The following is a 26,652-nucleotide window of genomic DNA, read 5'->3' as shown; positions in this document are numbered from 1 at the left end:
TGCTTCGGAGCTCATTAACTGTTTAATAATTGTAAACAAAGTCGCCAAAGATTGAGAAAAGATGTACAGGTTCGTAAGTGCTTGCGTAACTGCTTCGTGAATCTGGCCCCTGGTCGAGGACGAGGCCGCGGGGACGAAGAGCCCCGAAATGATTACAAGGTAACCACAAGGTGACAGCTACTTTACGGTGTTCTGAAAGGAAAGATCTCCTGACATGATTACTGCAAGATCCTTTACATTGCTTTTTTCGTTCTATAGTGTGATTTGATTCCGTTTTTAAATTTTAATTGTTTTTCCAATTCGCAGGAGCTTGAACTTATTTTCATTAAACATCATATTATTATCTGTGGCCTGTTGAAAGATCTAACTTACATTAGATTGGAGGTTTGCTGTGTTCTTTATATTGTTTACTCTAATACACACTCTGATACACACACACACAGAAGAGTTAGGGGGGACATGATCACCACATTCAAGATTCTCAAGGGAATCGACAGGATAGATAAAGACAGGCTATTTAACACAAGGGGCACACGCACTAGGGGACACAGGTGGAAACTGAGTGTCCAAATGAGTCACAGAGATATTATAAAGAACTTTGTTAGTGTCAGAGTGGTTGACAAATGAAATGCATTAGGCAGTGATGTGGTGGAGGCTGACTCCATACACAGTTTCAAGTGTAGATATGATAGAGCCCAATAGGCTCAGGAACCTGTACACCTGTTGATTTACGGTTGAGAGGCGGGACCAGAGAGCCAGAGCTCAACCACCGCAAACACAACTAAGTGAGTACAACTAGGTGAGTACACACACACACACACACACACACACACACACGCACGCACACACACACACACACACACACACACACACACACACACACACACACACACACACACACACACACACACACTAGGTGAGTACACACACACACACACACACACACACACACACACACACACACACACACACACACACACACACACACACACACACACACACACACACACACACTGTGTGAATAATCAAATATTGCCCATTACAAAATTTATTTATTGTCTCTTAAGCTGCGAAACTACACCTATTAATTACAACACAGTTTCCTTCGACACACCGGCTCCAAATTACACAATTACCTTCCACATGTTAAACCGTGAGTCCTGAAAATTCCCAAAGTTTTCTTGAAGATTTCGACGAATTCAAAGGAAAAGGAAATATATATTTTCTTCAGTAGCTTGAGGGCCAGGAGGTGAAGGGGATGGGATAGGGAGGGTGTGTGTGGGTCGGGGACGGTGGATAGGGGGGGGGGGAGACCCACGTTATCCTTCCACCCCCCCCCCCCAGGACACGAGCCAGTGACGTCATTACAGGGGGGAGGTTTACCCCCCCCCCCCTGCTGGTTGAATCTGGACGTCGTTCTTTTGTTTGATGACAATGTAATGCTGTTTTGTGTCATGCTGTGATTTATTTTCACCATCAGGGCTCGTTGTTGTGACTTTAGAGCATGTTGTTGTTGTTGTTGTGACTTTAGAGCATGTTGTTGTTGTTGTTGTGACTTTAGAGCATGTTGTTGTTGTTGTTGTTGTGACTTTAGAGCATGTTGTTGTTGTTGTTGTTGTGACTTTAGGGCATGTTGTTGTTGTTGTTGTTGTGACTTTAGAGCATGTTGTTGTTGTTGTGACTTTAGAGCATGTTGTTGTTGTTGTTGTTGTGACTTTAGGGCATGTTGTTGTTGTTGTTGTTGTTGTGACTTTAGAGCATGTTGTTGTTGTTGTTGTGACTTTAGAGCATGTTGTTGTTGTTGTTGCTGTTGTGACTTTAGAGCAAGTTGTTGTTGTTGTGACTTTAGAGCATGTTGTTGTTGTTGTTGTTGTGACTTTAGGGCATGTTGTTGTTGTTGTTGTTGTTGTGACTTTAGAGCATGTTGTTGTTGTTGTTGTTGTGACTTTAGAGCATGTTGTTGTTGTTGTTGCTGTTGTGACTTTAGGGCATGTTGTTGTTGTTGTTGTTGTGACTTTAGAGCATGTTGTTGTTGTTGTTGTTGTGACTTTAGGGCATGTTGTTGTTGTTGTTGTTGTGACTTTAGGGCATGTTGTTGTTGTTGTTGTTGTGACTTTAGGGCATGTTGCTGCGCCTTTAGATTTTGTGTGAGTATCTTTATGGCTTGTATCCAGAGTTATCTGTGCATGTCATCTCCCATTTGTGTTTGTGTGAAGCCGCAGGTTCTGCACTTGCCTGTGTGAGGTGTCTAGTTAGGAAATATTCTGTGTTTTTCGCTTTTGCTTATAGTTCTTGTTCGCTGGCCAGTATTTTAGAGGGAGTGGCGAGATCTGTAAACTATTTTAAACCGCAAATGAATTCCAAACTTTGTTAAATATGTTAATATAAATATGCAAGCAGTATATGAAGCAATTATCAGACTGTGAGGCCATCATTCTGAAGGTAATTTATATTATTTGTTAGCAGGATAATACATGGAATACCATACAATAAATATATAGAACACTATAGTAAGTGGTTTACCAATTGACATAAATCATAATTATTCTGTGAATATATTTACAAATACATCAAAATACTCCCCTTAACAAATGAGCGCCTCACCTTTGACCAACATAAGATCTCTATATATCAGCAGTCCAATTTACGTCTACCATACTATTGCTATTTGAATTAGCAAAATTTTCAATCCTTTATCATGTTATGACTATGGAACCTGGAGACGCTACCTCCGAGACCTGTCCTCCTAATAACACGTCGCATTTTGACGTATAGTCTACCTAAGGCCAAAAAACGTCGTACTAGAAAATGAAAACGGCTCTCGAAATTGACATACTGTCCCGTTTTCTGTGTTTTGGGTCCTCTGGTAGGTTAGGATAAGGCCACTTTAGTACCACAGTTTCTTGACGTTGGGGGACACCTTAGCAGAACGGGCGGCCTTCTTGGCCCACCGGGGCCCTTCACATTAGGCTAATGTGAAGGGCTATCACTGCCCTTGTATCGTTATACTGCGATATGTTGCCATATACTATATACTGCCATATGTTGATTGATTCATGGATAAATAACGTTTTCGGCATTACAACATTCCCACAGATATTTTGAGCGACATGAGCTAAAATAGCAGGAAATAAATAGTGTGTAAAGCCATAACACGTATCTGTGCCTTGAGAAGCTTATCATATCTGCTGTGAACTTTGCTCACCACATTTCGCAAGACGTTCCCTTCTCGTGTCTCAAGTTCACCTCTCAGTGGGGCCCATAGCTCTCACTGGGGGCCCACAGCTCTCACTGGGGCCCATAGCTCTCACTGGGGCTCACAGTTCTCACTGGGGTCCACAGCTCTCACTGGGGTCCACAGCTCTCACTGGGGCCCACAGCTCTCACTGGGGTCCACAGCTCTCACTGGGGCCCACATCTCCACGGGCTAGTGACGCTAATTTTCCCTACACTTGGCAGAACTCTCAGCTCTCGCCTTATACTGGCGCGAAGCTTGTCTATAGGTGGAGCGCTGAGGTCTTCCCGTGATGGCGGAAAGTGGATGTTTTCCCCGAGTTGTATAATGTGGAAAGGGAGAAAGGGAGAGAGAGAGAGAGAGAGAGAGAGAGAGAGAGAGAGAGAGAGAGAGAGAGAGAGAGAGAGAGAGAGAGAGAGATTTGTGACAGGATGGAAATACCAGGAAGAGCTGGTTATTGGAATAGAACGGAAATTGCAAAATTGTTTTTTTAAGTTGATAGCGGAAAAAATATATAAAATAGAACACTTGATAGGAAGATGATGGAGGGCAGGGATAAGGATGGGCGGGGAGTGAAAGGACGCGATGGATGAAGCAGTCCGCCGAAGCCTCAAGAGTGGCGGTAAATGGACAATTTATCGATGTTCTGGAGAACTGCGGCGACCTTCAGCCCCGGGCAAGCGTCGAGGAAACGTGGGGAGGCAAGGAGGCAGAGGAGGGAAGGCAGTGGGGTGGAAAGGCAGAGTGGAGGTGGTGGAAGAGAGGCGGGAGGGGGGGGGGGAATGAGAGAGGCAGGAGTGGAATGGAAAGGGAGGAGGTAAAGGGGAAGGGGGGGGGGAGGGTGAAGAAGGGCTCAGGGTTACCAACGAAGGTGTTGTAATGTGAATGACCAAGATAGTCCTCGTATTGCTTTGTTATGTGTCTCTTCTGTGGTAAATGGTATTTTTACGTAAACATGATACCTTACGGTGATAGGTTAATTGGTTGACTGGTTAGTTCATTTATTATGGATACTTTTAATCGACCATTGATAAAGTGATATAACCGACCATTAGTATATTTATCAGCGGGTTTCTCTATGGTTATAACTTTTAGTATAATATTTTATAGAAAAATTATTATCTATAAACAGTATCCATAACGTCGGTGTTTAGTAGATCCAGCTGGCGCTGTGTGGCTCCAGCTCCCGTCCCCGGCTCCCGAGTAGGTCTGCTCAGGCGAGACATCTTTTAAGTATTAAAGAATAGTGGACTGTCGCAGGAATAGTCCTAAAATGTTTCTTGGACTTTGAAGACGCTGCAAATAGATCATATTTGCTTCTTAGCGCCTTGGACGTGCGGAGAATGCGTCTTAGTAGCCGGAGAATCTAATCTAGACTATAGTTGATAAGATTTCTCGTAGCAGGAAATCAGACAACTATATAACTCCTTTACTAATCTCCGTAATTTTTGTTTGGTTGACGGTGAAATTATTTATGCCTTGAAATTCTGAATGGGCCAGAGATTTACATCTCTATTCTGTGTACATTAAGGGAAACAGTAAGGTTTATTCATCCTGGCACTTGTACCCAGAACCTGTCAAAGTAAGATATATATATATATATATATATATATATATATATATATATATATATATATATATTGTTCAATAAATCCCTGAACTATATGTTTAACAAATCTCTAACCCTGCCCATGGAGTACAGTAGAAAATATATATATTTGCCGCTTAGCATTGTAAATGTGTGGCCACGCCTGTGGTAGAAAATAATAATAATAATAAAAACTTGTACCCAGACGCAGCTGGAACTGGCTTAACTACTCGAGACAGTGTCAAGTCAAACAAGGGGATTATTACTTACCAACCCTCGTAACACTCCGTCCCCTCTCAGCTCTTCCCCTCGACACTCCCCTCATAGTGTCTGTTTACCTGAGGCGACACATTTACAGCCCCGCTCCTGTGCCAGGAAAGTCCACTACGGGCTCACCATAGCCCGTGCTACTTTCAACTTTGTGTTCCCAGTAGTTGAATCTAAAACAACAACAACATTTGGCTTGCCAGTAGTTAGCTGTGGCTGGTTCTAAGTTCGCCTCCTCCCACGGTCCGCCCGAGGCTTGGCTTCCCTGGGGATTGTCTAGTCCGTGAGTCAGATGAGGAACATGATGAATCAAGTATTTTCTATGTATACTATGAGGTATCTCAGGTGTCCTTGCTAGAGAGTATGGTTGGAAAGGTTTGAGGCGGTGTCTGGTGTTCATTTTTTTAATGTGAACTCTGTTTGCCCTGTGTAAACATTAAAGAATATCTTGTATATATATTCTGCTTCAGGTATTTTGAGTCTTGGAATGAGCTCAGAATATGAGCTATTTCAGGCGAGAGCTTCACTGCTTTGAAGAGAACTGTCTGTTTTGGTATCTTGAGTTTTGACATTTCTCATCATCCACTTTTTTCTTGGCTGATGTTACGATTAATTTACTCTTTGGTCGCTTGCCGTTATCATTTCCAAGAACTATTGTTCTCTCCATTCTATGAGAATTATCTGCGTCTTGTATTATACTTTGTCCCTGGCGGAGTAGTCGGGACAGTGTCGTGCTGTAACAAGGTACAGTGCCGTGCTCAGACTAGTTTTTTCTTTGATTTATTGTCATACTGGATCTTGGTATACTTTTAATGCCTCCTCAATATATTGTAGCAGGGATCAAGGAGTTGCGAAACACAATGTTCCTGCTTTAAAGTCGTGTTGAGCTGGATTCTATAGCTCGTTTTTCCCTTCCTAATACTATTAATTTGGATTCTTGTAAAGTGATTTGTGATGTTGACCAGACCACACACTAGAAATTGAAGGGACGACCCTTCATTTGTCGTCCCTTCAATTTCTAGTGTGTGGTCTGGTCAACATACTTCAGCCACGTTATTGTGACTCATCGCCTGCGCGTGATTTGTGATGTTATTGCGAGTCTTCTATTTTTTATCCATTGCTTATCTACCTCATGGCACAATCGTCGTTGTGCTCCACCAACTCTTCTCACATCATCCCTCACGTGAGTCAACAAACACACATTGCCACCATCGAACTTGTGGGACTGGATTTACCTGTCTGGGTAAAGAGGTATGGGAAAAGGTCCTCACAGACACCCGTGGGTTGTTGTTGTTGTTTAAGATTCAGCTACTGGGGAACAAAAAGTTCTAAGTAGCACGAGCTATGGTGAGCCCGTAGTGGACCTACCTGGCACAGGAGCGGGGCTGTAACTTGAGGGACACCCGAGGGTTACCTAGGTCTGAACGCTTCTGATTAACCAGTCCACTTCTAATATGATGCTTGGCAACATGTGATAACGGGCTGGTAAACCGCAGGTCTACGAGTGCCGAGATGTGTTGACTGGAGCAGCTCAAGTGTGGGGCTTAATACAGATAACTGTCTTGTGCCACCCGTCTAATATTACCAGATGCTATCAGCTCGCCTCACAGCGTGTCCGTGTGTGTGTGTGTGTGTGTGTGTGTGTGTGTGTGTGTGTGTGGTGTGTGGTGTGTGGTGTGTGTGTGTGTGTGTGTGTGTGTGTGTGTGTGTGTGTGTGTGTGTGTGTGTAGTGGTCCAGCCCCACCACTGTAAACAATGAAGCCTCATGAAGGGTGACTGTACAGACACGCGACAGAAAGATCCGGAGTTCGTCTCCTTGATAATAAAATTTACAAAATTTTTGTCGAAGGAATAATTTCTTGGCTCAATCTCTATACTTGTGTTAGGTCAGTGCCCTTGCTTGTGTGTTCGTTAAGTGTGTTTCCCCGCTAATATTGGCTGTGTGTGCATGTCACAGTCAAGGACGAGTGTATGTAATAAGTTGGATATTGTTATTAAATTCTTGAATGGCACATTTGCATTTGTTTCTGCACGCACCATCAATGGAAGGAGGCTACGAACACTTGAACACTACGAATACATTCGAGAGCTGATCTCAGTAATTAACACTCAAGTGAATATATTTAACTGTTTGATGGTTCTCATTTGACCCAGGCGGAAGATACCCATCGCGTCAAACATTAAATGGCATTACACAACAATCATCTGATCCATATATGCTGACCAAACCACACACTAGAAATTGAAGAGACGACGACGTTTCGGTCCGTCCTGGACAATTATCAAGTGTGCGATTGTCAGTGTGTGGTTTGGCCAACTTTTTCAGCCGCGTTATTGTGACTTTTATCTGCATCTGATCCATATACTTCGTCGTTGTCTATTATTAAGGACTACTCAGTCCCAAAAATGAGAGTCCGGCTCCCCAAGTGCCGGACCAACCGGGCTGTGGTGGATATGTGGGCCTGCGGGCCGCTCCAAGCAACAGCCTGATGGACCAAACTCTCACAAGTCAAGCCTGGCCTCGGGCCGGGCTTTGGGAGTAGAACTCCCAGAACCTCATGAAGCAGGTATCAAGCAGTATGATGGGGTGAGGTGAGGAGAACCTATACTTATTTGTGTGTGTTTATGTAATCTTTTACGGGCCATTCATGCCCGTGCCACCTCACGGGTGACTTAATCTTCATCAATCATCATCAATATGTAATCTTCACATCTCCTGTGCCAGGTAAGTACGACGGGCTCACCATAGCCCGTGCTGCTTGGAACTTTGTGTTCCAAGCAGCTGAATCTAAAAGAACAACGTATGTAATCTCGGTATACTGTACTTGTGTCCACTGTACACAAATACGTGAGTCGGTTGTGCATAAGTGTCCACAAAGGAAGAATGAAGAAATACAAATTCCGAACGTTTTCGTATTTCAACACTATCAAGGAATATGTTTGGTTCAGGGAATTTAGTCCATCATTTGTGTGACTTGGTGACCGCTCCAGAGGACGGACTGTCTGCCCAAGTTATTCCTATTCTACGTATTGAATAGTTTTCACAAAGATATTTTTTTTCTTTCCAGGTAAGACCGACGGAGAGGTGGACCTAAGCATGCAGTACCCCGGTAGGCTTTTGTAGACGTTGTTGTTATAGATTCAGCTACTGGGAACAAGTTCCAAGTAGCACGGGCTATGGCGAGCCCGTAGTGGACTTACCTGGCACAGGAGCGGTGTGGAAAAAGTTTTTTTGTAGATGTTGTTTGATTAGTTTATATGAGCTGGTGCAGGGGGGGGGGGATGTGTTGAGTGGGTGTAGGAGAGTGGTGGCTAATTTATGCTCACACTCTCCCAGCAACGCTATTTTTAAGGGGGTGTTAGGTTGCGTGGTTGACAACCAGGAGAGCTGTTAAAGTGTTTGTTGTACAGCTCTGCTGTTGGGCACACACACACATTTCCCTCCGGTTTAACTAAATTGTTTGTCGAGAAGAGACTGCAATTCTAATCCACAAACACATCTCATTCAATTTTGGGGAGCAAACTCATAATCAGAGAATGATACTAAATTATGAGACAATGCATAATTGTGTGTGTGTGTGTGTGTGTGTGTGTGTATGTGTGTGTGTGTGTGTGTGTGTAAAACATACACTTGTGAACTATCACACAGGGAACGAGTATATAGTAACTATCATACAATGAACCTGGTGAAACTACAAGCAAGAACTGTAATCCTACCTCAGCTCAGTTGAAACTTGCTCCTAGAAACCCATTTATTTTATGAGCCTATTATATGCATCATTAGGAATAAACTTTGTTCATTAAATAAAGTCTCTCTCTCTCTCTCTCTCTCTCTCTCTCTCTCTCTCTCTCTCTCTCTCTCTCTCTCTCTCTCTCTCTCTCTCTCTCTCTCTCTCTCTCACTGTTTTCACACCCCATTCCCGCCTCAGCGGCCATTGTGTTTTGACCTTTTCCATTGTGATTCGCTCAATTGTTGGTTAATGAATTAATTACGTAATTAAATAAATCCACCTGTGTGCGGATTAATCAGGAAACCGAGCAAATACAGCGGCGGCCAGGAAAATGATTGGATGGATTATGAGAACGATCAAACCAAAGACCCCAATATTTAAATCACTGGTGCTGTCCCGTCTTGAGTATTGCTCGGTACTCACTTCCCCTTTCAGAGCGGGAGAGTTCTCTGAATTAGAGGGAATACAGAGAACATATACGGCGTTCTTAGAAACCATAAAATATCTGAATTATTGGGACTGTCTCAAAGCTCTCGAAATGTACTCTTTGGAAAGGAGACGAGAGAGGTATCAGATAATTAATACATGGAAGATACTTGAAGGCCAGGTCCCAAATTTGCACAATAGAATAACAACATGAACGGAAGGGGAATATGGTCTGAGGGAGTGACGGAGCGGGCGGCTGGTCTGAGGGAGTGACGGGGCGGGCGGCTGGTCTGAGGGAGTGACGGGGCGGGCGGCTGGTCTGAGGGAGTGACGGAGCAGGCAGCTGGTCTGAGGGAGTGACGGAGCGGCCGGCTGGTCTGAGGGAGTGACGGAGCTGGCGGCTGGTCTGAGGGAGTGACGTAGCGGGTGGCTGGTCTGAAGGAGTGACGGAGCAGGCAGCTGGTCTGAGGGAGTGACGGAGCGGCCGGCTGGTCTGAGGGAGTGACGGAGCAGGCAGCTGGTCTGAGGGAGTGACGGAGCGGGCGGCTGGTCTGAGGGAGTGACGGAGTGGGCGGCTGGTCTGAGGGAGTGACGGGGCGGGCGGCTGGTCTGAGGGAGTGACGGGGCGGGCGGCTGGTCTGAGGGAGTGACGGGGCGGGCGGCTGGTCTGAGGGAGTGACGGAGCGGGCGGCTGGTCTGAGGAGTGACGGAGCGGGCGGCTGGTCTGAGGGAGTGACGGAGCTGGCAGCTGGTCTGAAGGAGTGACGGAGCGGGCGGCTGGTCTGAGGGAGTGACGGAGCAGGCAGCTGGTCTGAGGGAGTGACGGAGCGGCCGGCTGGTCTGAGGGAGTGACGGAGCTGGCGGCTGGTCTGAGGGAGTGACGGAGTGGGCGGCTGGTCTGAGGGAGTGACGGGGCGGGCGGCTGGTCTGAGGGAGTGACGGAGCTGGCGGCTGGTCTGAGGGAGTGACGGGGCGGGCGGCTGGTCTGAGGGAGTGACGGGGCGGGCGGCTGGTCTGAGGGAGTGACGGAGCTGGCGGCTGGTCTGAGGGAGTGACGGAGCTGGCGGCTGGTCTGAGGGAGTGACGGAGTAGGCGGCTGGTCTGAGGGAGTGACGGAGCTGGCGGCTGGTCTGAGGGAGTGACGGAGCGGGCAGCTGGTCTGAGGGAGTGACGGAGCGGGCGGCTGGTCTGAGGGAGTGACGGGGCTGGCGGCTGGTCTGAGGGAGTGACGGAGCAGGCGGCTGGTCTGAGGGAGTGACGGAGCGGGCAGCTGGTCTGAGGGCACCATACAAGCACGTTACTCTACCAGGATATATAAAAGGCGTCGGAAACTCGTTTAAATTATTTCACTAATAAAAACCAGTCAGATGGTCCACTATATAAATGTAAACTGAGGTATACCAGTTGGAGTGAGTTGTGTTTGAATTAGCTGTGTGCATACTAACCGTCGAGTAAGTTGTGGTTTACACAGCAAGAGACAACTTACCGATTGACTAACTAATCCTTGACAAAGTTGAAGATTGTGTATCCTCCCAGCGGTAGTTAAGTGGTAGTTAAAGAGGTAGTAGGTAGTTAACCTCATCATTCTCTAACATCTGCCCTCACCACTTCAGGTGCTCATTTGGTTGACATTTCGTTAACTCATGTAGTTGTAGTTTTAAGATGATAAGTGTGTGTGTGTGTGCGTGTGTGTGTGTAAAATCCATAAATAATTGAAGATCGTAATAAAGGGTCTTGTTGAACAACGTCACTCTGAGGATTAAGAGTAATAGCGATCAGTCCTAAGCATATCCCCCCTCCCCCCCCCCTCACGCTGGAGAGCGCTAATCGCCCATTGTAAGGCTTTAATATTTCACTGTGAACAAGCCGGGTGCCAGCGAGGAGCCTGAATATTCAGAGGGATTAGTACAACGGGTTGAGTGTGGGTGATGGGCGGGGGGCACCTGCCATCTACACCCGCTGCCACCCACATCCGTTGCCATCCACACCCACTGCCATCCACTCCAAATGCCATCCACCACCTGGAGGATACCTGGAGATTGTTCTGGGAGTTCTTCTACTCCCGGAGCCCGGCCTGAGGCCAGGCTTGACTTGTGATAACTTGGTCCAACTTTTTGTGAGAGATGTCTCCATCAACCCCGAGAGTTCTCTCTCTCTCTCTCTCTCTCTCTCTCTCTCTCTCTCTCTCTCTCTCTCTCAACTTAGTGCCAGGACCTGAGTGCGATATGCAGCATTTATCTCTCGCAGATTGTTTGCGAGAATACTCCAGCGGACCAAAAAAAAATCAAAATTTGTTTTGTGTCTGGCGTTTACTGCGCTTTAAAAACGGGGCCATGAACATGGCGGGTGTTTGTGCAACGTTGAGATTGCTCCTTGCACTCTGGAAATGACCCGAGTGCGCGCACTGGGCAAGAGGCAGCGTAGAAAGGGGTACCAGAGTGGGGGGAGGGGGTGTAGGTCTGGAAAGATGTGTATGGGAGGGTTGTTAGTAAGAGGGGATTATGAGCCTGTGTTGGAAGAGGTGTGAAAGTTGTTATTGGAAGGGGGGAAGACCCGAGTTAGACTGACTTGACAGGCGGAGCAGAGCAATAACGGGGGCTAAGCTTATCACGGAGCGGCATTCTATTCAGCCGGAGTGGAAAACCTCATCAGACAGGCGCTGTTGTCCTTGTGAACACTGCTTTGGTTGTCCTGAGACATCACTCAAGTCACACACACACACACACACACACACACACACACACACACACACACACACACACACACACACACACACACACACACACACACACATTGGTCTGGTATCCTGGGACACGCCAATATTCCAGGGGAGACTCCATACCCCAGGGGGGAAAAGACAAGCATCTCAGTGCAAGACCAGCATCACAGGGAAAGACCACACCTGAGAGGAAGAGCAGCATCACGGGGAACCACAGAGGCTTCCCTTCGTGAACAACAACAACAGGTACTAAGAGACCTGTTATGGGGAACTCCGCTACTCCCATTACTCTTTATTTCCCTCCGAGTCCAGTTGTTTCTTTGGCTCGGGGACAAATGGTTCTGGAACATGTGTTGTCGTCCTCTTGAAAACAAAAGGGCACTGAGATGGGCAGAGAGGGAAAGGAAGAGGGATGGGTAGAGGAAGTAAATAAACACACTCACTCACTAACACACACATACACAGGGGGGATTGACAGAGTGGACATAGACGAAATGTTCACACGGAATAGTAACAGAACGAGGGGACATGGGTGGAAGCTGGAAACTCAGATGAGTCACAGGGATGTTAGGAAGTTTTCTTTTAGTGTGAGAGTAGTGGGAAAATGGAATGCACTTAAGGAACAGGTTGTGGAAGCAAATAATATTCATAATTTTAAAACTAGGTATGATAGGGAAATAGGACCGGAATCATTGCTGTAAACAACCGATGCTCGAAAGGCGGGATCCAAGAGTCAATGCTCGATCCTGTAGACACAAATAGGTGAGTACACACTGTGACGGGAAAGTGTTGATGTTCGGCAGTCCTCCAATGGCAGGTGTCAAAGCCTGGTCACACTTAAAACAAAAATATAGACTGCGTGCCTGTTGTCTGTGGTAAGTTAGAGGGAGGAACACGTAAAACACAAAGTATGAACAATGAAACTTTAATATATTTACTTTAAACATAAATGAAAATAAAGACAAATCTCGGGGAATTAAAAATTCAATGAAATAATAAAGAACTGCAAAGACAATGGGAGACACAATAATATAAAGGTAATATAATAAAATGGTGCTGAGAATATCGGCTATGGCTGAAACCTCCCTTCGTATACGAGGTAATGAGCTAGTATGCGAGAGAGAGATGTCAACGCTAAGAGCACAAGGAATATTCTGAAATTGATAGCTGGTCAGGCTCAGACGTCGACTCGGGTAGAGGGCCCTGAGGTGCGGTGTGCAGGTGCGCGGCTGGCGAGAAACCAATCAAGAGCAGGCAGGCTGGTGAAGGGTAGTTAGCTGGTTTGATGACGAGCCGGCGTGTGGAGGGTGTGTGGAGTTGGGGGAATTGGGTACGTTTTGCCTCCTGGTCAAAACGTTTTGTGCTACCGGTGACGTATCTTGAATGTAGCATCTTATACTTGTATTTTGGGACGTAACTTGAAGTAGGGAAGAGCAGGCTCAATCTCTCTAGAAAGAGATTATCGTCACAACACACACACACACACACACACACACACACACACACACACACACACACACACACACACACACACACACACACACACACACACACAGGATGTATCCGGTATTGTGGGGGTGGGGGAGGAGTGCCAACACATTTGTTACATTGTTTATGTCTGAGATTCCAGTTAGCTTGGACACTCAGAGATAAACACAGCGACGCCTGTGTTACGTCTGAGGGCTCCCTCGGCCACGCCGCCTCATCTGAGCCTCGCCCTGGGCCGTGGGCGAGGCTCGTTACTATATTGTATTGAATTTTTCGACATTCTGAATACAATTGTTGGTGGATCAAGCCGTGTTTTGTTAGTGTACCAGGAAGTGACTCTGGACCCGAGCTTTAAACACGCTCCTTTGTTTGGCTTTCTCATATATTTCCAATATCAATATCAGAATGCAAGCGGGAAATTTTGTAACGGCGACGTTGCTCTCTCTCTCTCTCTCTCTCTCTCTCTCTCTCTCTCTCTCTCTCTCTCTCTCTCTCTCTCTCTCTCTCTCTCTCTCTCTCTCTCTCTCTCTCTCTCTCTCTCTCTCTCTCTCTCTCTCTCTCTCTCTATATATATATATATATATATATATATATATATATATATAATATTATGTGTGTGTATATGTGTGTAATTGTTTTTGTTTCGAGGTTGTTCTTGTTAGTATTTCCCTGCGTGTTACAAAACACGTCGTTCGCATATACAATCCAAATTGTAGAAAATCTCCTTTTTTTCATCCTTCATGCCTAGGCTGGTCCACATGTGGGACATTTCTCTCAAACAGAAGTCTAGATATGACGTCAGGTAACCAATATATAGCACCAGCTTCACCCTGTAGGTCTATTAGTGTAGCGTAACATTAAATATATTATAACCTTTCGACACTTGTCTGTTGGTTTCTTGAACACCTCCACTTGTGTTCCGGCACTACTTGTAATTGTTGTTGGTAAGTTGTTGAACAGCCGTGGACCTCTGATGTGGACCTCTCTGACCTCTGATGTGGACCTCTCTGACCTCTGATGTTCATACAGTGTTCCCTGATTGTGTCCATGGCACCTCTGCTCTTCGATGGCTCTAGTCTGCATTTCCTACTATATGGTTCGCTCCAGCATGTTGTTTTACTGTGATATTTGGAAGCTGACCCTCTGGGGTCTTCCATGTATATATATTATGTGGTACTTCACTCGTCTCCTTTTTCTACAGACTACGTTTTATGAGCTTTGAGATGGTCTCAGTATTTTAGGTGCTTTGTCGTATCTGAGTGCCGTATATGTTCTCAGTATTCCCTTCAGTATTTACTTGAGAAATATATCCTTCCTTGAGAGAGAAAATGCGCACCGAGCAATACTCACGGCGTGAAAGCACAAGTGATTTCAATATTAGGAGCAGTGTAGTGGAATCTCTGGATTTGAAGGTTTTCATGCCATCCTTTCATTGTCCTTGTTGATGTTGTATTTGTTACGCTTACTAAACAGTAGGACATCTGACATCATTAGTTCCAGATGCTTGACATGTTGTTTACCTCTATGAGGAGATCTGGGTGTGTCTTGTATCCTGTATTTCGTTTTAGGACTTCATTTTTACCGCACCTAAGTATTTGGATCACTGCTAAAATCATATATTTTTTGTTGCCCAATCAATGGCTATTTTTATATTACTTTGTAGTTTTCAGTGACTTTTACAGACATAATTTTCATGCTAATTTTGGCATCTTATGCTAAGGATGACACGATGTTGTGATTTGTTTTTTTTGTCTATAGGGGAACGAGAAAAAACCTTAGTGCCCTGACATATAGAGCTTTTAACTGTTCCTGGATTAGATTTGATGTGATTGACTGCTAATCATTGCGTTCAAGGGGCCTCGTAGCCTGGTGGATAGCGCGCAGGACTCGTAATTCTGTGGCGTGGGTTCGATTCCCGCACGAGGCAGAAACAAATGGGCAAATTTTCTTTCACCCTGAATGTCCCTGTTACCTAGCAGTAAATAGGTACCTGGGAGTTAATCAGCTGTCACGGGCTGCTTCCTGGGGGTGGAGGCCTGGTCGAGGACCGGGCCGCGGGGACACTAAAAAAAAGCCCCGAAATCATCTCAAGATAACCTCAAGAAGATCCCTACTTTACCTGTTATTCCAATGGATCACATTTTATGGACTATAACTCCGTGGTCACATTTATCACAAGTCTTTGCTTAATCCGTGTATACAACATCTGCATTTTGTTTTTCTTCTACTGATTCCGTGATTTTGTCAGAATGGTTAAATAATTGCCAAAGGTAGAATCTACCTGTTCTAAACGCATGTTGACCTGGATTGTGAAGTTCATTTTGTTCTCCATAAAACTGGAGATTTGATCCATAATTCCTCTTTGCAAAACTTTATTTGCGAGTGACATTTGTTTAGTCTTTCTGTCTTTCTAAATTAAATTTTCTATTTTTGCATATTTGTGCCTGCAATTTCAGTATTTTTTTCTATACTGGCGTCTGCTTTCAAGTTGGTCCTCTTTGTTTCTTTCATCTTCCACAAAGGAATCATTTCAAGCGTACTTTATACGCTTCGGCAGCCAAGTGTTTTATTGTGTGTGTGTGTGTGTGTGTGTGTGTGTGTGTGTATTCACCTAGTTGTGCTTGCGGGGGTTGGGTTCTGCTCTTTCGGCCTGCCTCTCAACCGTCAATCAATTGTTACTAAGTACTAATTAATTTTTTCCACACACACACACACACACACACATTTGTGTGTGTGTGTGGGTGTGTGTGAACTCACATACATATACATACGGCATTGTAGTGACATAGATGTCTTGGTGTTTGTGTGTTGGTGAGTAAGATCTTATACTCGCGCATGAATGTGTGATTATGTTTAGCACAATTTCTGGTATATGTGTGTGTGTGAACGAGAATTTAGTTGATTGGATTCCTGAATAAACATTCAACTAATTGTATCTATAATGCTTCTTGTTTTAGTTATGATTTCTGTGATGCCGCTTAAGGATGATGCTCAAGACGCAAGCAGACAATAGCGGGAACTATAATATAATCCCCATAACATTAGTTACCCGCTTCATCATGTTACGTTGGCGCCCATCTGGGTATCATAGTTAAACCGTGGTCGTCGTCCCCGTAGACTTTCTCACGTCATGCCCGCAAGATAATTTTTTTTTTCTACACCGACGACTCAGTCTAATCTTCTACTGGACGGACTGCAGCAGCATGTAGGTTTTATAGAAATAATATTTGCACAAAGACTGTCAGCGTCAGGTTAAACAACTGGCTGACCTCCACACAAGCAGAACTAGCAGCATTACAACTAGCTACCTGTACATTAAAAAAACATTGGAGGAGAAATAATATTTTGTGATTCAAGGTCTGCTCTTCAAGCAATCGAAAACTTCTCCTGGAAGATCGACAGCAAGAACCTCATATTACCAATTATAAATGACATAATTGCTGCACAGAACAAAGGGTCTCGAATCTCCTTTGTATGGATACCATCACACATAAATATAACCCATCATAATGAGACATGAGATATAACCCATCATAATGAGTATGAGACAGACATTGCAGCCAAATTAGCGTGTAACAAATATGAAGTTGAATTAGATCTAGGTATTCCCTTCTCTCCTGTCAAAACTATATTGGTCCAAACACTCAGGCCTGACAGGAAAGAAACTCCCAACGACCTGCAAGCACTAGTATAAAAAGCTATGATTTGTTCAGATCTGAAACCTATATTTATGGACAGCACAAAACGTCCACTAGACTGTGCGACACAGTGGTTGCAAGGATCAGGTTGGGTTACCGTTACCTGTGGCAGGTGGCTACAGGTGACGGGTCTCCCAATCCTGAGCACTCCAGGTGCAAACTCTGTGAGCAGGAACTGCGGCATGATCTCCCACACTACATCACCGAATGCCCAGTTATTAGACCTTTCAGACCAGTTGGCATGAGGTACCTGGAGCTTTGCAATTACTTTATTCACTCTCGTATTCTTGAAGATATCCTCACAGTGTACCCAAAATTTGCCAGTACAGGCCACTAAACATATGGCCCTGTATGACTAACCATCCTGCGAGATGGGGACTTGTATTACCACTGCTACCTTATTCACTCTTGTGTTGATGATATCCTCATAATGCACCCAGAGTCTGCCAATGCAGACCGCTTATCACATGCCTCTGTATGACTAACCATCCTGTGTGATGGGGATTTTTTAGCATCACGTAGCTAGCTTTTTGACACACTGTACTCCCCTTCATATGGTCTAGGGTATCTGCACAAATGCAGATGTACCTAATATATTAATAAAAAAAAGAGGAACTTTTGTAAGCAGACTTTCGGTGTCAAGTTTAACATCCAACTGCATTGCAACGACCTACAGTTCAAAGGAGGTGGAATAATTTTCCGTGATTCAAAGTCTGCTCTTCAAGCCCTTGAACAATTCTGCAAGGTCGACAGTAAGAACCATATAATAGCCACATTGTCATCCTCTGTCCCCCCCCCCCCCCCCCCGCTCCGTCACACGTTCAGTGGCGCGTGTATGATATAGCAATTATAAATAAATTGCTCGCTGCACAGACTGAAAGTGTCAGAATCTCTTTAGTATGGACACTCTCACACATATAACTCCTTATGATGACACAGACATAACAGCCAAAATAGCATGTACAAGGATAAGCTTGAACTAGACCTAGGAGTCTCCATCTCTGTTGTCAAGATTATATTGCTCTAGACTTTCATGTTTGATTGGAATGAAACTTCAGGCTGTCTATGACCTAAAAGCACTAGTATAGGACAGCACAAAGTGCACATAGTTTTTGCCAAAGAAGGATGCGATTGGGCTCCCATTACCTGCGGAAGGTGGCTATGCAGGGTTGAGCACCCCAACCTAGAGCACTCCATGTCCAAAGTCAGTTAACTGGTTCATGCTCTCTTACGCTACATTACTGAATGTCCAGTCAGTAGACCCCTCAGACCTGCTGGTATGAGACACCTGCTTCTTTACAGTTACTTTTGTCTCTCCTGGTTTTTTATATTTTCATAATGCATTGTGTGTATGTATACATATATACATACACACAATTTTAATGTGTTACTTTTAATTGTATTTTTTTAATTTGTAATATATATATATATATATATATATATATATATATATATATATATATATATATATATATATATATATATATATATAATATATAATATATAATATATATATTATAAAATGAACAGAGATTTGCTAGGATGATTGTATCATGAAAGAGAGAGCTGAGTCATGTAGACAGGGCAAGATGAAGCATTAACTGGGAACAAGTTTACTAAGACCTTGAGGACAACATGGTTTCAGAACAGGGCGCTCTTACCTGTCGCAGTTGCTGGACCACTATGACATGGCATTAGATGCCATGGAAGACAAACAAAACGCTGATGTAATTTACACAGATTTCGCAAAAGCCTTTGACAAATGTGACCATGGTGTTATTGCACACAAAATGCGTTCAAAAGGAATTACCGGAAAAATAGGCAGATGGATCTACAAATTCCTGACTAATAGAACTCAATGTGTAATAGTCAACAAATAAAATCCGGCCCATCAACCGTGAAGAGCTCAGTCCCCCAGGGTACTGTGCTTGCTCCAGTATTTTCTTTCATCCTCATATCGGACATAGATAAGGACACAGATTATAGTACCATTGCACCTTTGCATATAAAACTAGGATTTTTATGAGAGAAGACTCCATACACAGTTTCAAATGTAGATTGGATAGAGCCCAGTAGGCTCCAGAATCTGTTCACCAGTTGACTGACAGTTGAGAGGCGGGACCAAAGAGCCAGAGCTCAACCCCCGTAAGCACAACGAGATGAGTACACACACACGCACACCCACCCACCAACACGCATAAACACACATCCACCCGCCTCTAAATGATACCTGATCAACCAGGCTGTGATTCATACGTCAGGCTGTAAACAGCCGCGTCCAACAGCCTGGACTCGGCTTCCAAGGACACAGGTTTTCGAGCAGCAGGTAAAAATAACTGAACACATGAAAAAAAGATTATTAAACGCACTCTTGCGAGCGCAAAAAAATTAAGACAACAAAGAAATGGAGGAGCATAATTTTCCTCTTCGTCGTCACACCTCCAGGAAGCCCAGCTGACGGCGTGAGCGGCCGTGCACGGTGACCCCCGCACCACCACCACCAGCCAAGGTCACCACCAGGTCAGGTGGCGCGCCTCTGTCTGTCTGTCTGTCTGTCTGTCTGTCTGTCTGTCTGTCTGTCTGTCTGTCTGTCTGTCTGTTGGTCTGTCTGTCTGTCTGTCTGTCTGTCTGTCTGTCTGTCTGTCTGTCTGTCTGTCTGTCTGTTGGTCTGTCTGTCTTTCTCTGTCTTTGTCTCTCTGTCTGTCTCTCTCTCTCTGTCTCTCTCTCTCTGTCTTTCTCTCTCTCTCTCTGTCTTTCTCTCTCTCTCTGTCTTTCTCTCTCTCTCTCTCTCTGTCTCTCTGTCTCTCTCTCTCTCTCTCTCTCTCTCTCTCTCTCTCTCTCTCTCTCTCTCTCTCTCTCTCTCTCTCTCTCTCTCTCTCTCTCTCTCTCTCTCCCTCTCTCCCTCTCTCCCTCTCTCCCTCTCTCCCTCTCTCCCTCTCTCCCTCTCTCCCTCCCTCCCTCTCTCCCCTCCTCATCAGGCAAAACAGAGAAGGGAGAAGGGATTTTATACCTTTAAATTGTCAGCATTTGGCCCAGTCCCCACCAGGAGACTAGTGTACGAAATGGAGAGAGAGGCAGGAGTGACAGGGGGAAGGTACTGTTACACACAGTCACCGTGATGGGAGAGGCAGACTGGCGTGATGTTACCTATCTCGTCACACACCAGTCAGTACTGGCGCCAATCCTATTCCTAATCCTTGTGAACGACTGACCAGACGGGATAGACTCCGTCCTCTCAGTGTTGGCTAATGATGCCAAAATTATGAGAGGGTTAAAAGCGATGGAAGACTGCTGGGAACGGGAGGCTGGGCACAAGGAATAACATGGGAAATCAAATCCTCCGGAAATCAGAGAGAGAAAACTTAGTTCTTTAAGATAGTTCCAAGCTGTGATTAAAAGCTCACATCAGGAGAATATACTGCACCAGTGTGGACTCTTTCTCATTAAAGATCAAACTAAGCTGGGGAATGTTTAGAGGTATATCACCAGATTAGTCCCAGAACTGCGAGGTATGAATTCCAAGAAAAGGCTAAAGAAATTAATAAGAGACAAGAAACAGGAGAGACATGTCAAATACATTGAAAATACGCAGGGAAATAGACAGGGCAGACAAGGAGAGAGTCTCTTGCATGGATATAATTACACAATTAATGGATATAATTACAGGTTCCCAATAGACTCGGGAACCTGTACACCTGTTGATTGACGGTTGAGAGGCGGAACCAAAGAGCCAGAGCTCAACTCCCGCAAGCACAACTAGGTGAGTACAAATGAGTGGGTACAGAGGGAAAGTAAGCATCCTAACGAGCCAGAGACTTAAGAAATCCTTTTTTTTCAAACTTCATGACGGTTAACAGAATGTATTTAGTAGTAAAGTGTTGGAAGCAAACTTCACACACAGCTTTAAAAGTAGATACAACAGAGCTCAGTTAGCTCTTGAATCTACACAGCGAGTGACTAAGTGTTGAGAGCCTGGCCTCGGGCCGGGGATGGGGAGTAGAAGAACTCCCAGAACCCCATCAAGCAGGTGGTACCCAAGAGCCGTACCTCATCCCCCTGCAAGTGTAACTGGGCGAGTACACAACCTGGGAGCGGGCCGCCACTGCCATCTCCCACTGGACACGGAGGGGGACACGGATACTGGAAAACACAAAGCTTAGTGTGTGTGTGTGATGTGCTCCAGGTGGTCCACACATCCCATCCTGCATGTAATTAGGTGCAGCTGTGTAAACAACAAGAGGTAGTCCACCGTGCTCAGCGAGTAGCTCATCACACACACACACACACACACACACACACACACACACACACACACACACACACACACACACACACACACACACACTCACACACTCACACACTCACACACTCACACACACACACACACACACACACACACACACACACACACACACACACACACACAAAAAGTACTTAGTAAACAGTTGATTGACAGTTGAGAGGCGGGCCGAAAGAGCAAAGCTCAACCCCCGCAAAAACACAACTAGTAAACACAACTAGTAAACACACACACACACACACACACACACACACACACACACACACACACACACACACACACACACACACACACACACGCACGCGTGTGAGTGCGGAGGGACTGTGAACTCTGCCGCACTCACACTATAACAGCTGCAGGAATAAGAGTGAGAGTGAAAATGACATCAGAGACATCTTATAGATAGAGACCTCTCATAGATATAGACATCTCAGAAATTAGCATATTAGTAACATATTGTGGATTATTTTCAACAGTTATTGTTATCAATGATAATTTATTACTATCAGTGAATTCTGTTAATATTAGCTCGGTTTTCATGACACATGTGATATACTTATTGAATTTATTTGAGGAGATAAAGACAAAATATCTATATAGACCTTTATCTCATAAATCACTGGTTCTATCCAAAACTTGTTAATAACCATTTTTGCTGTACACAAAATTACCTTTAAAATTAGCTATAATACATTACAATCGAACCGAAAATAACGAATATATAGCATAATTTGAGTAATTATCGACGGCAGCCATCTTGGTGATGTCGTCACAATTATACGCACCAGAATCTGGCGTGCCAGTATAGAAATGATTCATCTGCAGGTAGTTGATCATTGAATAATTAAAATTGAATAACCCCCCTAACATTTCATCACGAATTCTGTCGCGGAACACGCATTTTCCTTCCCTATGCTGCTCTACTATAAGGTCCTCGGGCAGTCGACCAAGTCCCTAGTTGTATACGTCTATCCTTCAAGTCCATTCGTTCTTAAAATTCAAAGTGCCACTGGAGTGGTTTTGCGAGTACCTGACGCTCGTTTGACACTAATATTATGATGCTGTTTATCCCACTGTGACAAAGTGAGTGGTTATGTGCTGGACTTGGTCGTGGGATTAGTCATTAATTATGGTCTTTAATACGGTCTTCTAATTGGTTTTCCTCTTTAAGATGTTCCTACCTGGGTCTTTGTCGTATTCTGTCTGTTTATTTGTGTCTATCTGACTACGCCTGTTTGTGTCTGTATCTCACTCTGGCTGTTTGTGTCTGTATCTCACTCTGGTTGTTTGTGTCTGTATCTCACTCCGGCTGTTTGTGTCTATATCTCACTCTGGCTGTTTGTGTCTATATCTCACTCTGGCTGTTTGTGTCTATATCTCACTCTGGCTGTTTGTGTCTATATCTCACTCTGGCTGTTTGTGTCTATATCTCACTCTGGCTGTTTGTGTCTATATCTCACTCTGGCTGTTTGTGTCTATATCTCACTCTGGCTGTTTGTGTCTATATCTCACTCTGGCTGTTTGTGTCTATATCTCACTCTGGTTGTTTGTGTCTATATCTCACTCTGGCTGTTTGTGTCTATATCTCACTCTGGCTGTTTGTGTCTGTATCTCACTCTGGCTGTTTGTGTCTATATCTCACTCTGGCTGTTTGTGTCTATATCTCACTCTGGCTGTTTGTGTCTATATCTCACTCTGGCTGTTTGTGTCTATATCTCACTCTGGCTGTTTGTGTCTATATCTCACTCTGGCTGTTTGTGTCTATATCTCACTCTGGCTGTTTGTGTCTATATCTCACTCTGGCTGTTTGTGTCTATATCTCACTCTGGTTGTTTGTGTCTATATCTCACTCTGGCTGTTTGTGTCTATATCTCACTCTGGCTGTTTGTGTCTGTATCTCACTCTGGCTGTTTGTGTCTGTATCTCACTCTGGCTGTCTCTCTCGCATCTGGTGAGTACTCTCTCATGGTTCACATAACACATGTTCCCTCTCTCCCACTTCCTGTTCCACTCTTGCTGTCTTCCCCTTACTCTTTCTTCTCCCAACAGAACTATTTTCCACCTGTTTATTGCCTCCCTCTGTCTTCCGTCTTTCTCTCCTCCCCCTCTTCTCTTCATCTCTTGCTCGTCTGAGGAAGAGAGGTAAATAAATTTTAATTCTATACGGTAGGCCCGCTCATATTTTTTTCTTCCCATAATCCTCTTCTTCAGTCTCATCTTCTTTCCTTCTTCATTCTGTTTTGTTCTTCCAATTATCATTTCTGTCTTTTACCTCAACATATCTCCGCTAATAAAAAGTTTCCTTAGACGGAAGATTCAAGTTCTCAGAAAGCTAACCAGACTCGCCAGGCTGAATAATTAAATCAGCACGAAGCTAATTCACGTCTGCCAGACCGCGAGATAGCGAGTCATGCCGCGAGATAGCGAGCCAGGCCGCGAGATAGCGAGCCAGGCCGCGAGATAGCGAGCCAGGCCGCGAGATAGCGAGCCAGGCCGCGAGATAGCGAGCCAGGCCGCGAGATAGCGAGCCAGGCCGCGAGATAGCGAGTCATGCCGCGAGATAGCGAGCCAGGCCGCGAGATAGCGAGCCAGGCCGCGAGATAGCGAGCCAGGCCGCGAGATAGCGAGCCAGGCCGCGAGATAGCGAGCCAGGCCGCGAGATAGCGAGCCAGGCCGCGAGATAGCGAGCCAGGCCGCGAGATAGCGAGCCAGGCCGCGAGATAGCGAGCCAGGCCGCGAGATAGCGAGCCAGGCCGCCGGAGAGCGAGCCAGGCTGCCGGAGAGCGAGTCAGGCTGCCGGACGGCAGACCTCCAGAGCTGGTGATGCATGCAGTTACCAGTGAAGACAGAGCTTTATAGCGCCTCACCTCCTCCCACACTGGTGTGTGTGTGTCAGGTCAGACTGCTCTTTCTCTCTCTCTAGTGGTGGAGAGAGAGTTGCTGTTGTCCTCTGTGTGTCCTCCTCGGGCTGGTTGTCCTGGGATGTGCTGCGTTTGTCAAGCCACCTCCTTCCTCACACCCCGTCCTCCTGTTATCCTGCTTCCTGTTTTCCTGCTTCCTCCTGTTATCCTTCTTCCTTGTATTCGTTTTCTCGTCCTCCTGTTACCCTTCATTCTCCTCTTAACCCCTGTTACCCCTTCCTTCTCTTCTTCCTCCTGTCACCCTTCCTTCCTTCCTTCCCATCTTTTCCAGTTCCCCCTTCCTCATTTCCTGAAAACCTCAGTTCTACTTCCTTCTCTTCTTATCTAATTCACCTTCTTTTGTTTCCTTTGCATATTTTCCTCCTTCATCTATTTTATCTTCCCATAATTTCGTTTAGTTCTGTCGTCTTCATTAATTATATTGCTTTTCTTCCACCGTCTCCCCATCTGTCTTGTTTTTATTTCCTCTGCTTCTGCTAATGTTGCTTCTGCTTGCTGCTGTTGCTGCTTCTGCCTGTTGCTGTTGCTGCTTCTGCCTGTTGCTGTTGTTGCTTCTGCCTGTTGCTATTGCTTCTGCTTGCTGCTGTTGCTGCTTCTGCCTGTTGCTGTTGCTTCTTCTGCCTGTTACTGTTGCTTCTGCTTGCTGCTGTTGCTGCTTCTGTCTGTTGCTGTTGCTGCTTCTGCCTGTTGCTGTTGTTGCTTCTGCCTGTTGCTATTGCTTCTGCTTGCTGTTGTTGCTGCTTCTGCCTGTTGCTGTTGCTTCTTCTGCCTGTTGCTATTGCTTCTGCTTGCTGTTGTTGCTGCTTCTGCCTGTTGCTGTTGCTTCTGCTTGCTGCTGTTGCTGCTTCTGCTTGCTGCTGTTGCTGCTTCTGCTTGTTGCTTGCTGCTTCTGCCTGCTGCTGCTTCTAGATGTTGCTGTTGCTTCTGCTTGCTGCTGTTGCTGCCTCTGCCTGTTGTTGTTGCTTCTGCCAGTTGCTTGCTGCTTCTGCTAGTAGCTTGCTGCTGCTACTTTTAGATGTTGCGTTTGCAGCTATTGCTACTGCTGGTGATGTAGATGCTCGTGTTCTGTTGGTGGTGGTGGTACGGGTAGGATTAGCGCGGGTCAAGCTGTGCTCGGCCGCCGCCGTTCCCGCCAGGACACAACGTGGGTGTGGTGTGGGCGGGAAGGTGTCGCGTCCTGCCTGCCTGCCTCTCCTGCCTCAAGTTCCAGAATTTCCCCTGTGTTTATCTCTCTCTCTCTCTCTCTCTCTCTCTCTCTCTCTCTCTCTCTCTCTCTCTCTCTCTTGTACTTGCTTTTATAGCATTCTATTTTCGTTGTTTACTGCGTCCAAGTCCCTTCTCCTTTCCCTTCCTCTGTTTCTCTGCAACACGTCCTCCAAAAATAGGGTGGTAAATGTAAGAAGACAAATAAGTGCAATTATGTACTATTCATAGCAGTTAGGAATTGTACTTATTTTCACTTAGTATTAGATCGTACTGTCAAATATATTGTGAATATTTGAGTTTACCTGAAAAACTGAATAGAAAACCACAACCTCACCTAACCGTCTTAGTTTTTGAAGATAATAATTTTATTGCTTCTTAATTACAATTAGTACTTAACCTATAGCTATATTGATATTACAGTTTTATAAAACTAATAAAACAAAACTAAAATATATCAATAAATTGTAAAGTAACTCAGGATATTTTAAAATTTTGTATAAAATCTATATTGTTTAATAAACCTGAAAAAGAAATTCCTGATATATTAAAACTTGTGTGTTTTAGATTGAAATTGAAAACTAATTTCTAAAATTCTGAGTGTCTTAACAGAAAACGAGGAGAATTAAATCGTGGGAGGGAGTTGGGTAAATGTAGCAGCCCCATAAGTGCAATTATGCACTGTTTATGACAGTAAGAAAGTGTACTTATTACACTTAGTATTAAATCGTACTGTCAATTCGGAGGATGGTTACCTTGAGGTGCTTCCGGGGCTTAGCGTCCCCGCGGCCCGGTCGTCGACCAGGCCTCCTGGTTGCCGGATGGTTGCTCTCTGCCATGGCTTCTTTATCATCTTCATCTTCGTATTGATTACTGTTCTTGTCCGCATCCTGGCATCGTTGTCGTCCCCTGATATCGCTTTCATACACTGACATCGTTGCCACACTTCCTCCTGGTGGTACCTGTTGACCTCTAGCTCATGGTCGCCATCAGTCTTGCCCCTAGCCTTCCGCCCGCACACATTGTTTAAGGTCCGCACCGCACCTCCTTGCATTTTTCAACGCATATGTTAACAC

At 45.0% G+C, this 26,652-nt stretch overlaps 2 protein-coding genes across 9 annotated transcripts in view; one reads left to right on the top strand and one right to left on the bottom strand.

Annotated features, from left to right (window-relative positions):
- The window catches only part of Trpm (transient receptor potential cation channel, subfamily M), a 397,144-nt gene that overhangs the window by 185,725 nt on the left and 184,767 nt on the right, over positions 1-26,652 (top strand). The window lies entirely within an intron of this gene.
- LOC138369363 (uncharacterized) lies at positions 9,400-26,511 on the bottom strand. The gene is made up of 3 exons (XM_069332604.1): positions 26,332-26,511; positions 25,002-25,378; positions 9,400-10,522 (listed from the first exon to the last, which is right to left on the bottom strand). The coding sequence occupies exons 1-3, from the start codon at positions 26,509-26,511 to the stop codon at positions 9,400-9,402; spliced, it is 1,680 nt and encodes a 559-aa protein (XP_069188705.1).

Source organism: Procambarus clarkii, chromosome 28 (genome assembly GCF_040958095.1).
Source record: "Procambarus clarkii isolate CNS0578487 chromosome 28, FALCON_Pclarkii_2.0, whole genome shotgun sequence".
NCBI classification, from domain to species: Eukaryota; Metazoa; Arthropoda; class Malacostraca; order Decapoda; family Cambaridae; genus Procambarus; species Procambarus clarkii.
The sequence above is the reverse complement of the archived record's forward strand: the minus strand, read 5'-3'. Positions and strand labels throughout refer to the sequence as shown.